Genomic DNA, 16,267 nt, shown 5'->3' on the forward strand with positions numbered 1-16,267 from the left:
GCTTTCGGGGGGGCAGCTAGGTGGAGCAGTTGATAGAGCACCGGCCCTGGATTCAGGAGTACCTGAGTTCAAATCCAGCCTCAGACACTTGACACTTACTAGCTTGTGTGACCCTGGGCAAATCACTTAACCCCCATTGCCCTGCAAAAAATCTTAAAAAGAAAGAAAAAAAAAAGAAAAGAAATGGCTTTCCAGGAGGGGGCATGGAGAGATGTTGGAAAATCTAGGAGATATAAAACTAAAGATATGAACAAAAATTTATTCATTCATTTGTTTGTTTGTTTATTTATTTAATAGAAATTTATTTTTTAAAAAATGAAGTCTGGCCTCAAATAATGACTCACATCTCTGAAAATCTGAAAACTCATTACAGTTTTAATTTAATCCATGTTCATGGTATTCCTGACTAAAAAGGATGGAAAAGGGAAGATAACAGTTCCCATTTTGCAAGGGTAGACTGAAGGCAAGAGAGAAGTAGGAACTTGCCTATTAGGAGACAGAACTTGTCAATGGATTCAGGAGGTCAGACTCCAGAACAGAACTCCACTCTCTCCATGTATATCCCTCTTCCTTACAGGAAAAGGATATGGGCAGCGGGGGTTGTTTGGTTGTTTGGTTTTTCTTCTCCACTCATACAAAATCCTCATCCCTCTTCATGCCTCTTGGCTGACTCTAGGATAAGACAGCTGTCCTAGGAACCAAGAGGACGTGTCACTAAAGCATCATGATCTACCCAGACCCCAGAGCATCAGCTGGACCAGCCCATCGCACTGAGACCTATGAGGCCAAGTGTGAGCGTCGACAAGAGACCAGAGAGAGCCGTCGCCGCCGCCTCAATGTGACCACGTGTCGTCAAATGAGGAGGACCAAAAGAAGGCCTCCCAACGAGCAGACCCAGAGCCCTCGTCAACAACAATTTCTTAAGAGAAGGAACTTGGAGGTGGAAGAAGAGAAGGTGAAAGGCTCATTATCTGAGACCCAGGGGCTCTTAAGACAAGAAAGCCAAGAAGATGACATCGACTTTCCCATCTGCTGCTATGGCATGGCGTCATCATTGGAACAACAGGTAGCCACTAAGAAGGGATGTTCTCCACACTATTTGTACTAGTCTGGGACCAGGGGAGGGCGGGGTGAGGAAGACAGAGAATAAACTCACTTAAAAGTGATTTTAAATCAATTCCCTTTCCTTTAGCTACATAGTAAAGCTGCAGTTTAACATGACTAAGCTAATCAGAATCCTCAGCCAACTTTCTGCTTCTGGGGGCTCACTGTATTCATATTGGACTCAGTACAGACACTTCAGATCTACTGCAGCTCAGAATTCCCAAGCCCAAGCCATCCAGGAACCTCAGCCTCCCTGGTAGCAGGCTTATGATTGTATACCAGCAGGCCTGGCCAACTCTTTTTATTTCAAAACTTCTTGAAGATCTTCCTAAACTATATCAAATACATATCCTCCCTTGGTACAGATAATATAGAAGAGAAGATTATAGCGATAATACAGTGAAAGGGTTTTTTACCCTCCCTGCGAAAATGAAATTAGCTACCAGAGTATCCAATCTCCCACCTTTCCAGTCACTCATCAGTTTCCTTTCCTTTGAGTCTCTGAATCTGATAAGATTCCCTGGACTTTTTGGCCCTTTTTAGTGCAATGCTCAGCATGATAGATGGTGAGAATTAGGAAGAATATCAGAAATCATCTAGTACAACCTCTACCTGAAACATAAATTTTCTCTGCAGAATTCCTGATAAAAGATCACTCAGTCTCTATTTGGACACTTCCAATGATTCGCAGCTCTAATTGAGGAATTGTTTTCTTTATATTGGGCCAAAAGCTGCCTTCTTTTAATTTCCATCCATTGGTCCTAGTTCTGTCCTCTCGATTCTGTCCAAAAGATAGCACTTAGATTATTTGAAAAGAACTATCCCGTTGGACCTCTCTGGGACCCCAACCCCACAAAAATTTCCTCTTCATTAGACTAAATCTCTCCAGTTCCTTTAACTGATGCTTATGTGGCATGGTTTGGAAGCTCCTTGCTATCTTGATTATCCTTCTCTGGATATTAGGCTTGTCAATGTCCCTCCTAAAGTGTAGAACTGAACACATTGTTCAGATTTGGCCTGTCCAGGGTATAATATAATAAGGCCTAATTTTGAATGCTATGCCCCCATTATTTATTGCAACTTTCTTTTCTGTCTGTCCTAGCACAATGCTGATTCTTATTGACACTGCAGTCTGCTAAAATTCTGGAACTGCATTCTAACCATGTCCCTCTTTACGTTTTTTTATTCATGCCATTGATTTTTTTTACTTAAGTGCCATCTCATTGTTCTAGCTTGTCTTTGTATTTTTGACAATGCTTGTTGACTTAAATGTTCATTGATTTGACTTGATCCTAATTCTGCCATCCAGACTATTCCTTAATCCTCCCAAATAAGAATCTCATTTGATAAGCATGCCTTCAGTGTCCAGAACACTCAACCATTTTATTGGTGAGAAACCTGAGGCATAGAAAATGACATAGACTCTTAGAGTTGGAAGGGATCTCATAGGTGGTCTAGACCAAATTATGAATCCCATCTAAAATGTCCATGACAAACATTCATCTAGTTTCTTTTTTATCTTTTCATTTTTAAAGACTGGCTTTCCTTCTCTTGCTCAGACTGGAAGTTCAAGGGCTTCTCAGAAGCCTGATCCCACTACTGAGTGACATCCCTTGACCTGTTCAATATCTTACCTGGACAGGTTCACTCCTCCTCAGGAAAGCTGGTGAATGTACCACCCTGGGGAACTCACCATATTGATTCTGGACTCAGTGCAGACACTTGATCAGCTAAACCCACTGCAGGTCAGAATTTCCAAACTCAGGGTATCCACCAACACCCTGGTAAATGGGATAACATAGATATACCCCCATACCGCCATACCTGACTCATCTCTCTTCAAGTTAAGTGCCTCACCAAGGTCACAAAGCTAGTTTGTAAGAGAGCTGAGACCACATTTCCTGATTCTTGCTTGGTCCAGTGTTTAAACCACTGCATCATGATGGCTATGTAAACCATATATAAAGAACTACAAGGACCCCAAATATTGTGAATGGATCAATGAAAGACTGGTCTGGAAGAGCACAAACCATTAGACAGCCCTATCTTCTGCTTGAAAAGTAGGGCGCAATAGGACTGCCTAGAATTAAAGGGATGACTGAGATGTTCATTTTCCTTGTCAAGAAAGGTTAATTTCTAGAATGACTCTAGTACCTTGAAAACCAGGGCAGGGAAATAAGTAAAAACAAAGTTTTCTTGAGTCATTCAGAGAGTTCCTAAGCCTAAAATCTAAGCAAATTTCTAATTCACTTCTTTGTAGCAGGTTGGAAAGTCTCCTGAGGTTTGGGGAATTGGTCTTTATCATCTCCTTTTATCACCATTATTTGCAGGAATTTGAGACCAGCACCAAGGTCTTTTCAATCCAACACCATCCTGCCCCAGGAAACCACAAAGATTCTTCTGATCATCCTTCTACTAGCAAAGTCTTACCAGTAGAGGTGCTAGTCAAAAAGCCACTCACAATCCATCAAGGTATGAAGAAGATCTTTTCCCCCAGTGGTATAAGGCCATGCAATGACCCCTTCTTACTGGCAATGGATACTATCCTCCCCAGCTGCTCTTTCTCCAGAACCATTATCTCCTTTTCCTCCAACAGTTTCGGGGTCAGAGCTTCACCCCAACAAGTCTTCTCCCCTACTGCTCTGTCTTCCTCAGGTACACAGACACAGTCATTAGGAGTACAACTGACCATTAAAAATGATGCCAGCCAGCAAACCAAGTGAGTATTTCCATGGTTATTTCCTAGTCCCAAATCCCTCACATTTCTCTTCCCCTAGTCAGACTTCTTCTATACCACATGTGCTCCCAAAGGATGGGAGAGGGTAGAGACTATAAACGTGTATATGTATGTATGTATGTATATCTATAGTTATGTGTATATATATATATATATATGTGTATATATGTATGTGTGCGTATTCCTTTCCCTGAATATTAGAAGGAAAGAAAGGAACCATGGCCTATGGGAAAGAATAGAATGGAAGGGGTGCACGGAACTTTGTGTTTCTTTGACCCAGTTGCCCAAATTCAATACCCATCTCCTTTTATTTTTTTTTCTTTTCTCAGTTGTGGAATTGCAGTCCTGGATAAGGTAAGAGAAACCTAGACTGGAATAGGACACACTCCTTATAAAGTAGAGGAATTAACGAGGCAGTTGGACAAAAAAACATGGGCCCAAAATACAACCCTGGTAAAATCCAGGATGGATATCAAAAGTTAGAAAGGACCTACGAGATCATTTGATCCAACTGCTTCATTTTACAGATGAAGAACTGATACAGGTTAAGTGACTTTCCCAGAATCATACTGGTAGAAAATAACAAAACCAGGATTCAAATGAATGAGTGAGTGAGTGAGTGAGTATGAGTGAAAAAGCATTTATTAAGTGATTTCAAATCCAATGCTCTTTCCACTGTACCACTTGCTTAAGGTCACACATAATCAACAAGCATCTGTTAAGTGTCTACCATGTGCTAAACACATGTACATACACACACACTTCAACCCTGCTTGTGACCTACTAGAGGTCATGGATATTAAGGGGTTTTTCTAAAAAATATCTTTCTCTTTCTCCTTAGGAAATTATCCAGCTTTCTGACTACCTCAAAGTAAGTAATAAGCCAGCACCCAACCCACCCCTACCAATCAAACCCTATTATCCCTCTCAGTTTAATTTATCCTTGTTTCATTTCACTTTCAGGAAGCCCTACAGAGGGAGTTGGTTCTGAAGCACAAGATGGTGGTTCTCCAAGAGCTCTTGTCTACACTGCTTCAAGCTTCGGACAGGTCCTGGAAGGTAAGAACAATCCCTTTCCATGCCTGTGGCCCATTTGGTTCAACAAGCACGTATCAGGCAGCTGTTTTATGCAAAGCACTCTCATAGGTTCAAACAAAGACAAAGCAGGAAACAGTCCCTGCCCACAAGGGGATTACATTCTACTAAGTCATACAACAAAGTGTACACAAAGTCAAAATAACTTGAAGAGGGAGAGAACAACAACTAAGGTGATACCTCATGTGAATAATTAAAGAAGCCAGAGTGTGACAGGGATTAATGTGAAATATCGGAAAAGATAGGCCAGGCTAGAAACAGACCATGAAGGGCTTTGAATGCTAAGCTAAGATGTTTAAAACCACTTTTGGAAAGGGCATCTGGAAGGGTGGGGGAAAGCTGAGGCCCAGAGATGCTGAACAGCTTCTCAGGTTGTAAAGCAAGCCCCCGCAATGAGTACAAACAGAACCCTCCTCTTGAGTCTCAGCTCAAGATAATGTTGCCATGGAAAGAGAAGTTGGGGGATCTACCAGGAATAAGAATCTCCCATTTCTTCTTTCAACAAAACAAATGAACAAAGTTTTCTAAACACTGACTGCAATCAAATTTCAATTATCCCCATATGGAACAATGAGTCTGATTCCCAGCTCATCCAAAGTCAGAATTAACCAAACCAGTTCCATCCCTCACCCTCCTACTCAAATATTCACAGGAGCACAGACTGTCACAGACAGAAGGGATAACTTACAGACCTATGCTAAAACTCTCATTTTACAGAGGCCAGAAGAGGGGTGCCCTACCCAAGGAGACCACACAAGGAGTCAGTGACAAAGTCAAGATTAAACCCGTCATCTCATTCCTCATCTAGTGTTCTTTCCACTGCACCAGAGTGCATTCTATGGTTACCTCTTCCTGCCACCCATCTAGTAATTACTCAGTCAGTGCAAACTCATTTCCTTAGTCTATACAAAGCAATAAAATGTTAGCACTTTTAGTGAATTTACCAATCAAATCCAACCCATTTATACAAATAAGGAAACCTGAGGCCCCAAAGGTTACAGATGACTAGAACCAAATGACCAGAACCCAGATTTTCTGGTATGGTTAAGGTTGGTCAATGACACAAAGAAAAATATTTTAGATGAAAGGAGTTTGAGTTATCTGCATTCCTGCTCACTTTCATTATGCAGATGGATAAGATCATAGATGTATGGTCAGAAGGGTCCACAGAGGCACCTAGTTCAACTATCTTGATTTACAGATGAAGAAACTGAGGCCCAGAGAGATGAAGTTACTCAGCCAAAGTAACTAGTGTCAGAAGCATGTTATAAACTCAAATCCTGTGACTCCAGAGTTACAACTCAAGAGTTGATTCTCTGCATGCTAGTGAGACCTGAATAGCTAAGCTGTTGTAAAGAGGTACAATTGCACCAAACCTAGCACTGGAAAGGTCAGTCTTTCTGCTTAGTTCCACCCCCTCAGTTGTTTCATATGACTTCATTCTGTGTTCCCTTGGCCATAAGCTACATTGCAGGGCCATCTTTATTTAGCTGGGTGGAAGTGAAACATTTTTTTTTTTTTTGCAAAGTGAGGACATAGGGCTGGAGCAGACAGTCCTAATTACCCACCAAGGCTCTTTACTGAATGAGATAACATATGTAAAGTAATGTGCACATCTGAAAGCATTATATAAATGCTAGCTCAGATTCTTAAATTCCTGGATTAAGTTGAGATCTATAAATTCAATTCAATGCATTTAAGCAACATCCATGTGACAATATGCTAGGCACTGGAGGATAGATAAAGATAGAATGAGGGGGCAGCTAGGTGGTGCAGTGGATAAAGCACTGGCCCTAGATTCAGGAGGACCTGAGTTCAAACCCAGCCTCAGACACTTGACACTTACTAGCTGAGTGACCCTGGGCAAGTCACTTGACCCTCATTGCCCTGCAAAAAACAAACAAAACAAAACAGAGATAGAATGAGATCCAGTTCTGACTCTCATTACAAGAGATGAGGGAGATATATACCTAAAAAAAAAAAAACACCTGAATAGTGCTGAATATATACTGAAAAGTAGGAAAACATTAAACATTTATTCAGAAGGTGATGATGCACAAAGATCTGTGTGAAATTCAAGAAGAAAAATGCCACAATTACTACTTGACAGGATGAGTCAGCCTAGAGGCAGCTAGGTGACCAAGGCCTGGAGTCAGGCCTAAATTCACATCCAGCCCTAGATATTCACAAGCTTTGTGATCCTGGACAAATGGTTAATATCATCTAGCAAGGAAGAGAAGAAGAAAAGGCTTTCACTCCAGACTCAGGAATGGGGAGAAACAGTTCCTCTGACTGAGTCCCCGTAACACCCCTCCCCCAATTTCCTGTTTTTAAGCAAAAGTTTCTCAGACTCTTCTACTGGGCTCCTCAGAGCCCTTGCTCTCCCACTCAACAGACGTCTCAGCTTAACTGAAGATGAATAACCCATCAAGAAGTCTCCATGGCCTGGAAAAAAAAAAAGAATTTTAAGAGTCTGGCCCATCCTCAAACTCCAAGCAGTTTGTTTATAATCTTTTGTTGGGTAAGGTGAACCCCCAACCTCTCTCCATACAACCTACTTCCCCATACAGAATAGCTTCCCTTATACTAGCTACCAGAGGACTCTCACTAGTTTTACTTAATGGGACCCCTTGCAAGCTGGGCTCATCTGGGAAGGCCTGCGGTGTTCCTGAAGTGGAATCTACTTGGGACAGTGGAAAGGAGAGATTATAGGATGCTGACAAAAAAGTGAGCAGAGAACTAAGCATTTCATCTGGCGAGATCTCCAAATGAAGATGAGCAGAGATCTGGAGTCCGTGGGGAGGCAGGGGATTGGCCGCCCTGGCACAGATGCACTGGTGTGGGGAAATGAGCTGCGGTTTGACACTTCCGTGAGGTGAGGTGGTGGTGTTTCTGGTGAACAGAACGAGGACAAAGTGGGGGAAAAACTGAAACAGTTTCAAGAATCCGGGTGCTACGAAGACCATACTCCGCAACAGCAACAGTACCAGGTGTGTATGGCTGGTCTTTGTCCCTCTGCCTTAGGCTGCTCATTCCTCCCAAACAGCTGACATCCACAGCGCTGAACATTGGTGGGTAGTGAAGGGTTTGTGGGAAGAGAACCCTTCGGGAATACTGGGGGTTGCTGTAAAAGCACTGAAGTTTTGAAGCTCAGAACAGTTTAAACCAGCAAGAAATTCACCTCATCTGAAGTAGCTCTCTCCATGCGTCACTATCTCTTGAAAAAAAAAATAGTATTGATTTATTCATTCATTCTTCAGAAGGTGATGGGCCATGTGATCAAAACTGGAAGGGACTTTTCACAGGCAATTTTTAATGCATAAGCCTATCTTTTCAAAAATGTTCTATTTCCATGTTAACTTTTATCAGTGTGAGATTTCTCATATATGAAGTATTATGCATTCAGGTATTTTGGATGCTATCTGATGTGATCATTAACAAAAGCTGCAGTGAAGTATTAGACAAGTTTGCAATCTGAATACAACTGGAATTTTCTGTTCTGCATAGGCAGGTATAAAGTTGTCAAGAAGTAACTGTCTTGCTATAAGGAATTGGTTGGTCATCTTTGCCTTGATCAAGTATTATGTCCAACTGAAAATCTAGAGAGGTCTTCACAAGATGAACATATCATGGGCTTCCTAATTACTTTGATCTGATCTTAAATATCTATATTGATGGTCTTTTGTAAAAAAAAATTTTTTTTCAATTAACAAGTAGTTATTTTTTCTTTTCCCCACCTCCTCCCACCTTGGGAGGATTGGAGGAGAAAGGACAGGGAAGTCTTGCAACAAATACACATAGTCAAGCAAAACAAATTCCCACATTAGCCATGTCCAAAAATGTATGTCTTATCTTGCATCTTGAGTCCATCACCTCTTTGACAGGAGGTAAATAATGTCCTTCATCATTGTAGTTGGGCATTGAATTGATATGAGTTCTTAATTCTTTCAAAGCTGTTTGATTTTGTGATATGTATAAATTGTTCTCCTAGTTCGGCTCACTTTACTTTGTATCAGTTCATACCAACTTTCCCAGGTGTCTCTGAAATCATCCCTTTCAGTATTTCTTATAGCACAATAGTATTTCATTACATTTATATGCCATAATTTGTTCAGCCTTTCCTCAATTCATGGGTACCCCCTTAGTTTCCAGTTCTCTGCAACCACAAAAACAGCTGCTATAAATACTTTTGTATATATGGGTTCTTTTCTTCTTTCATCTTTTTAGAGTATAGACCTAATAGTGGTATCACTGGATCAGAGGGTATGCACAGCTTGGTTAACTTTTTTGAGGATAATTCCAAATTTACAACTCCATCAACTGCACATTTTAATTATTTCCCAAGTTCCTCCAACAGTCTGTCATTTTCCTTTGTCAACTTTGCCAATCTAAAGAGTATAAGATGGAAACTTAGTTTTAGTTTGCATTTCTCTAATAGTAATTTTTCATGTAGCTATTGATACCTTGAATTTCTTCCTTTAAAAACCAGCTGTTCACACTCTTTGATCATTTATCAATTGGAATAAAGAAAGGCCTTTTCCCCACCTAAAAACAGAACAGATTGGAGATAATGCTAACACAAATTGTATTTTTTTTACTTTCTAATGCCTCCTAGAAAGTGGCCAAAAAAAACCTGACATTCTTTCTGGGTCAAGCTAGAAAATTGGTATTTATCATCTGGAGCAGTTCATCTGTAGTTGGTTTTTCAAGGTTCTTCAGTAGCATTCCCATAGAAGTCAGCACCAATACTAAAGTCCTATCTTCCATTTTCTTCTTTAATATTGCAGCCACATGTCTGGTGTCTGGAGCAAAGACAATGAGGTCATGTTTTACCGAAGTTCGATAACCCATTTTTTGTTATTTCTTTTCTTTTTTTTTTTTTTTTTTGGTGAGGCAATTGGGGTTAAGTGACTTGCCTAGGGTCACACAGCTAGTAAGTGTTAAGTGTCTGAGGCCGGATCCGAACTCAGGTCCTCCTGACTCCAGGGCTCGTGCTCTATCCACTGTGCCATCTAGCTGCCCCGATAACCCATTTTTAAAAAATAACATTTTATTCTGAGCAATTTAAACCAGGCAGCCAGTACAGTATAGTCCAGGCCAATCTGCAGTTTCTGACTTTAATGATAGGTAGATGTTAAACTTCATTTTGCATTTCAGTTCCACAGATTAATTAATTGATTATTAATCATCCCTTCTTGACAAGTCTGTCGGGCTAATACACTTTCTGAGACCCCTCAAAGCTCTCTTTTCAGGAAACCTGTTTAAAGGCCACAGGTATGTTTTTGTTGGGGAAGGCTGTTTTCCTATTCATTTGCCCTTATTTTTCCTTTCATTTTCATCTTACTGCCACAAGTGACTGACAGGAGTATGGTACACAAAGCCTGAGAGGGCTGATAAGTCTATTTCCCAGATGCTTTGGGGATCTGGGAAACCTGGGATCTGGGATCCTAAACTATGCATTGAAGGGATGACTTCTGGTCCCACTTAATACCCTGATTTGCTTTCAATTGTGAACTGCTAAGGGCAGCAGGGCCTGGGAGCGAGGAGACCCCCCTGGAGTCTGCAAGCTTTTGTTCCCTCAGTTGTAAAAGAAAGGGAACTGGACAAGCTGGATTCTGAAGCATCTTCCAGTCCTAACATCAGTGCAAAATAAGCACTGAATCTGGAGTGACAGGACCTGGGTTTGAATGCTGCCATAACTGTTTGCTACTTATGTGACCTTTGAACACTTTTACCTCGTTGGAACTCAATTTCCTCATCTATTAGATGAGAGGACTGTACTAGCCCTCTAAGGTGGTGCCTGCTGGTGCTAAATTCTATGATTCTATCAAAAAGAGATGAGATTTTTAAATGCAAATACAGGTGGGAGAGTTCATGTATTAACTCAAATTCACATTCAGTATCAGCAACCAATATTAGATATTTTTCCTTAGAATAGGTAAGGAGACAACTTTTAGGACACCTTTTTAAAGGATGATTTTTCTTCTGCCCACCACCCACCAAACCCTTCCTTAAAACAAAAGAAAAGCAAAAAGACCCCACTTGACACCTTAGGTAACATTTCACATCTTTAGTCCCAACTTCCCTTATTCCTCTACCCCACACTAAAGTATGAGATAAGCGTTATTATCTGTTCTCTCTAAACAAAGTAGAGTTGGTCCTTGCATTTAATCTGAGTTCAGCTGCCTTTTAACTTTGTCATTTAGATTCCTGTAGTCACAGGGTATATGGTTCTCCTGATTCTACCTTACCTGCATCAGTTCACGCAAGTCTTTCGTGTTCCTACAGATTTGTCAGTACTCATTGTTTCTTACAGTGTAAGGACATATAATATTTCATCTCTCTAATGCATTTATTTCCCTATTACCCAATCAATGAGGAACTGCTTTTTGTTTCAATTTTTTTTAAATTTTTGGTCAGAAAAAGTGTGAGGATGAATAGTTTGGTATATATAGGACCTTTTGTCTTTGACCTCCTTGGGTCAAAGTATGTTGACTATTTCTGTTTTTTATCATTTTTACCAATTTGCAGGTGTGAGGTGAAATATTGGAATTCTTTTCATTTGCTTTGCTTTTGTTGATGGGTTGGAGCAGTGGTAACAAATTCAAATAAAAATGGATCCCTGCTAGCAGCACAATACCTTCGAAAACCTCGCTAACATTATCTATGTTGCATTGTATTTTACTGATTTTGTTAACTATTTCCCAATTATATTTTAGCGTGGTTCAGGCAGCACTTGCGAGTTTTGAAGGCAGCAATTTGTGGGCTAAAAGTTTGACACCTCTGTTTTGGAGCATTCGTATATTATTGACTGATTTCATTTTTTAAAAGTTTTTTCTATTCTCTGACCACTTATCTGTTAAGGAATGACTTTTGGCCTTATAAGTTAATTCCCTATATAACTTGAATATCAAACTTTTATCAGGGATGTATGAGGCAAGAAATTTTTCACAACAAATTGTCTTCTAGATGCATTAATTCTGTTTGTGTAAAATGTTTTCATTCTATAACTTAAATTCTCTATGTTATCTGTTATGATTATCTATATCCCTTGTGGTTTTTGGTTAAGAATACTTAGATTAGGGGCAGCTAGGTGGCACAGTGGGTAGAGCACCAGCCCTGGAGTCAGGAGGACCTGAGTTCAAATCCGGCCTCAGACACTTGACACTTACTAGCTGTGTGACCCTGGTCAAGTCACTTAACCCCAATTGCCCAGCAAAAAAAAAAAAAAGAATACTTAGATTGCTGTCTAAGAAAGGGAAGGGGAATGATATGGGGGGAAATTTAGGCAATGTAAAAAACAATATAACAATAAAAAATTTACTTAAATTTTTTCAAAAAGGAATAGACAAGGAGAGAGAACTAGCACAAAGGAACAGTCTGAATTGGTAAATAGTGAGGGAGAAAGAAATAAAAGAGTGCTCATCCCTGTTCTCCTTTGACCTCACTTTGTTCTCCTAGTAAACTTTACATTTTGGTTCAGTTTGATTGTATCTTACATGGTCAGTATACAGAGCAGCCAAAGAGTAGCAGAAAAAGCCCAGGACTGCAAATAATAAAGCATGGCTCTGCCACTAATATGCTGTGTGGCCTTGGACAAGTCACTTTATTCCCTAAAGTTTGGTTTCTTCATCTGTAAAAATGAGGGACTTAGACTAGATGGTTTTTGTCTTCTTTTCTGGGACTAATAAACTATGATTCCATGAATGTATTTGGTTTCACACAGGATAAATGAATACTCAGGAGACTGGGCTTAAGGGCCCCAGATTCTACTGTTGGGTTGCTCTTGGAGAAGCCTAAAATACCTGGAACAGTAAAAATTCCTTGCTTCTTCTTCTATCTATCAGTTGGCTTTAGAGGCCTGGATGAAGCATTTAGAAGAAGGGAGGAAAAAAAACCAGAGGAGAGGTTTTTGTTTTGCTTTGTTTCAACAAATCATTTTTTATTGTTGAAAGTTACAAAGCTAAGACAGGAAGGGCAGAGGGTGGGGTTCCTGTTGGTTAGAAGAGGGGCCACTAGCTAAGATCAAAATGGAAGATGAATGACACTTGTTTCTCTACCCCCTGAAATAGACCCAAAAGGGGAAGAGCATCTCAACTGGTGGTGAAATATCTCATGGATGCTTTGGTGTTCTGGTATTGGACGGAGAAGAGAGGGGACTTGTGTGGAGAGGAGTATCCAAAGCAGAAAAGAGGTGCCCATTCTGCCCTTTACTAGCTCACCCCAGCCTGGAATTAAACCAGAAAAGCCAGATGGGTTCTGGATGATAAATAAACCCATATTATCTTAGAATCTAACTGCAGGAGGCAAGGTTGAAAATGTGATGAACGGCCCTACAAGCCCTTTAGAGGGACAGCTGAGGGTGGGTGGGCTGGGCGAGGTTGGAACAGGATGTCTTGAGCTCAGTGGTGGTAGTAGTAGTAGTAGTAGTAGTAATTACCACAGATCGTCTTTTCTCTGGAAGATAAGGTTTGGTTCGGTTGGGTTTGGGGTTTGGGTTTTTTTCCTGGTAGAACTGCCTTACCTGTCAATTTCATTACCAATGCAGAACAGTTGTTGCTGTTATTTGTCCTTCATTCTCAAGAGGACTACAACATCAGGGTGATGTCATGCCTTGTACTGAATTGGATTTTAGTGAGAGAGGCCTGAATGCAGAACAGTACCTGATCTTCAATGAACAGTTTTACAGTTTTGGAGGGTTTCCTGGAGGCATTGAAAGGTTATGACTTGTTCAGGGTCACACAGATAGGCTGTGTTGAGGGAAGAACCTGCACCTACATCTTCTAGCTACAAGGCTGACACTCTATGCGCTATGCCTTGTCATTAATCCTCATTAACTCTCCAGTCTCAGAGCCTTTCAGAGCCAGCATTCCAATGTCGGAAAAGCAGAAAAATCCTCAGTAGGGATAAAACCAGTAAATCACAAAGTACAGGGGAATCAAGAGGACCAAAGACCAAGTTAGCAAAAATGTTGCTGCTTTATTAAAGCCCAAAATAGAGACTGTGGTGGGCAGCGCGGTACACTAGTGCTGGCTCTAATGTCAGAGGACTTGGGTTAGAATCCCACCCCTAACACCATCTGTGTGACTATGGGTAGGTCTCTCTGCCTTGATGGGCCTCAATCTCCTCACCTGTAAAGTGTAGGCACTGGATTAAATTTTCCTTAAGCATCCCTTGTGACTCTAGATTCACACTTTAGTTGTGAAAGTTCTAAATATTATATTCAGCATCAATAAGGAATGCTAGACAAAAATAGTTCTCATGAAAGGGGTATGCATTCCCTTCATTCCTCTCTACTCCTACCCCAACAGGTAACTTCTCATTGAATTTCCAGTGAATTACCAGATGGGGCTACTCTAAGAATAGCTGGAATGGGAGACCTCTAATGCAGAGGTATCAAACTCCCAAGTGTGGCCAGAACCAGATTAAAATGCAATTGGAAAATATTTAATTAAATAAATAAAAACATAATAAAGCATAGATAATGTTGATTTGTTGTTTTGTAAGTCAATATGCGGCCCGCAGGCCTCCATTTCTATTTATTTGACGCTATTGCTCTAATGTGATGTAATTTGAGGGATGTCCCAAGTCTATATCTCCCCAGTGATGAAAATATTCCTTTCTAGGGGTCATTAAGGCTTTTCAATATTCAAGAGCCTCTAGTTGTTGTTGTTGTTGAGTCATTTTTCAGTCATGTCTGACTCTTTGTGACTCGATTTGGGGTTTTCTTGGCAAAGATTTCTGGAGTAGCTTGCCATTTTCTTCTCTAACATTTTGCAGGTGATAAACTGAGGCAAACAGGATTAAGTGACTTGCCCAGGGTCATACAACCAGCAGGTATCTTAGGCCACATTTGAACTCAGACTCTAGGCCAGGCACTCTATCCCATGGGCCACCTAGCTTCCCCCTCAAGAGCTGCCTAATGAAATAGAAATTGTTCTGAGAGGAGTAATATCTTAAGCATTAACAGAGGTTAATAGCTAATACCTTAGCCAAAAATTAAGGCCCCAGAAGCTAAGATAAAATAGAGACTGCCCTATGGGAATGAGCAACAGGCCAGAAGTGGGAAGAGGAGCACCAAAAGAGGGAGTAGGATCATCGCCCACAGACAAACTTCTTGGTTCCTAATTCACAATTTTGCCTCCTTTGAGGTGGCATTAGTCAGGCAGGAAAAAAAAAAAACCCTTTGGTTCTAGAATCAGAGAACATGGGTTCAAATCTAGCCTATGACTGCTTATTAGCTGTGTGACCTCAAGGAAGTGGCTGGCTTTCCATGGGCCTCGGTTTTTCCATCTGTAAAATGGGTGAGTTAGACTAGGTGGTCTATGGGGTCCCTTCCAGCTTTAGATCTCAGATCCTATGATCTCTGTGCCATTAGTAAAAGGCCCTTTGGATCATTCTGGTCCCTAAGATCTCTTTTTGAAATTTGCTTTTTCATTTTTATTATTGTGTTCTGACACCAGTCATTTCTCACTAAACATTTCCTTCAACATTAAGCAACTGTCTACTTATTCCTGTAATCTCTTGCTCCAACCAGAGAAGAGGTAGAACCTCTGCGCTTGTCTTAATAACCATTGTCTGTTCCCTTGTCCTACCCAGCCTTTGGTTAAGGGGTAAAAAGCTCCTTGCTGGCTTCAGATGAGCCCAGACTCATATTCATTCATCCCATACTCCACAGGGACAGCTGAATGAGGACAAGCTGAAGTGCAAACTGAGATCCCTGGAAAACCAGCTGCACACTTGTACTCAGGTAATGGTCCTCGGGGACCCTTTAAGTACAGGTAAAAGGAGAAGCCTGCCTGGGAGCTCAGTCCCGTGTCCCAGAAGAGCCAGTGTGACTGAGAGACACTTGTTCCAGCTGACCGAGCTCTGTGATAGCAGCTTTCTTCACTGGCTCTCCTCAGAGTCCCTGGCTTTTCCCCTGGCTGCACGCTTTGCTCCTTCCCTCCTTTCCTTCCAATGACTCTCAATACTTAGCTTATTATGGGCTCAAGGGAAACCTTAAATCTAACTAAAAACAAAGAGAGGCACTTGATAAACACAGATACTAACCAGACAATTTTTGTGCCCTGAGCTTTGACAAACTGGGGTTATATTTTTGGGTCTTTTAATGAAGTCTGACAAACTGATACCTGGTTCACTGGGACTCTGAGACCAGTCCTAGCCCCTGGAAGAAAGTAAAATACTGTTAACTCCTAATCATCCACAGTTTAGTATATCTGTAACCAATCTTTTTTTTTTTTTTTTTTGGTGAGGCAATTGGGGTTAAGTGACTTGCCCAGGGTCACACAGCTAGTAAGTGTTAAGTGTCTGAGGCCAGATTTGAACTCA

General features: G+C 40.9%; 1 protein-coding gene across 2 annotated transcripts in view; it reads left to right on the forward strand.

The window, feature by feature from the left end:
* Nucleotides 1-16,267, forward strand: part of TRAF3IP3 (TRAF3 interacting protein 3) — a 36,971-nt gene that overhangs the window by 4,413 nt on the left and 16,291 nt on the right. Inside the window, exons 2-8 of one of the 2 annotated variants that reach the window (XM_044004409.1) lie at nt 677-1,066; nt 3,435-3,576; nt 3,760-3,823; nt 4,171-4,195; nt 4,683-4,712; nt 4,805-4,900; nt 15,615-15,686. In XM_044004409.1, coding sequence (XP_043860344.1) covers nt 725-1,066; nt 3,435-3,576; nt 3,760-3,823; nt 4,171-4,195; nt 4,683-4,712; nt 4,805-4,900; nt 15,615-15,686 — 771 coding nt within the window. In that variant the 5' untranslated portion in view covers nt 677-724. Of the gene's footprint in view, nt 1-676; nt 1,067-2,762; nt 2,850-3,434; nt 3,577-3,759; nt 3,824-4,170; nt 4,196-4,682; nt 4,713-4,804; nt 4,901-15,614; nt 15,687-16,267 lie in introns of those variants that run through there. The other variant, XM_044004411.1, reaches the window with a different exon arrangement.

This window comes from Dromiciops gliroides, chromosome 4 (assembly GCF_019393635.1).
Source record: "Dromiciops gliroides isolate mDroGli1 chromosome 4, mDroGli1.pri, whole genome shotgun sequence".
Lineage (NCBI taxonomy): Eukaryota > Metazoa > Chordata > Mammalia > Microbiotheria > Microbiotheriidae > Dromiciops > Dromiciops gliroides.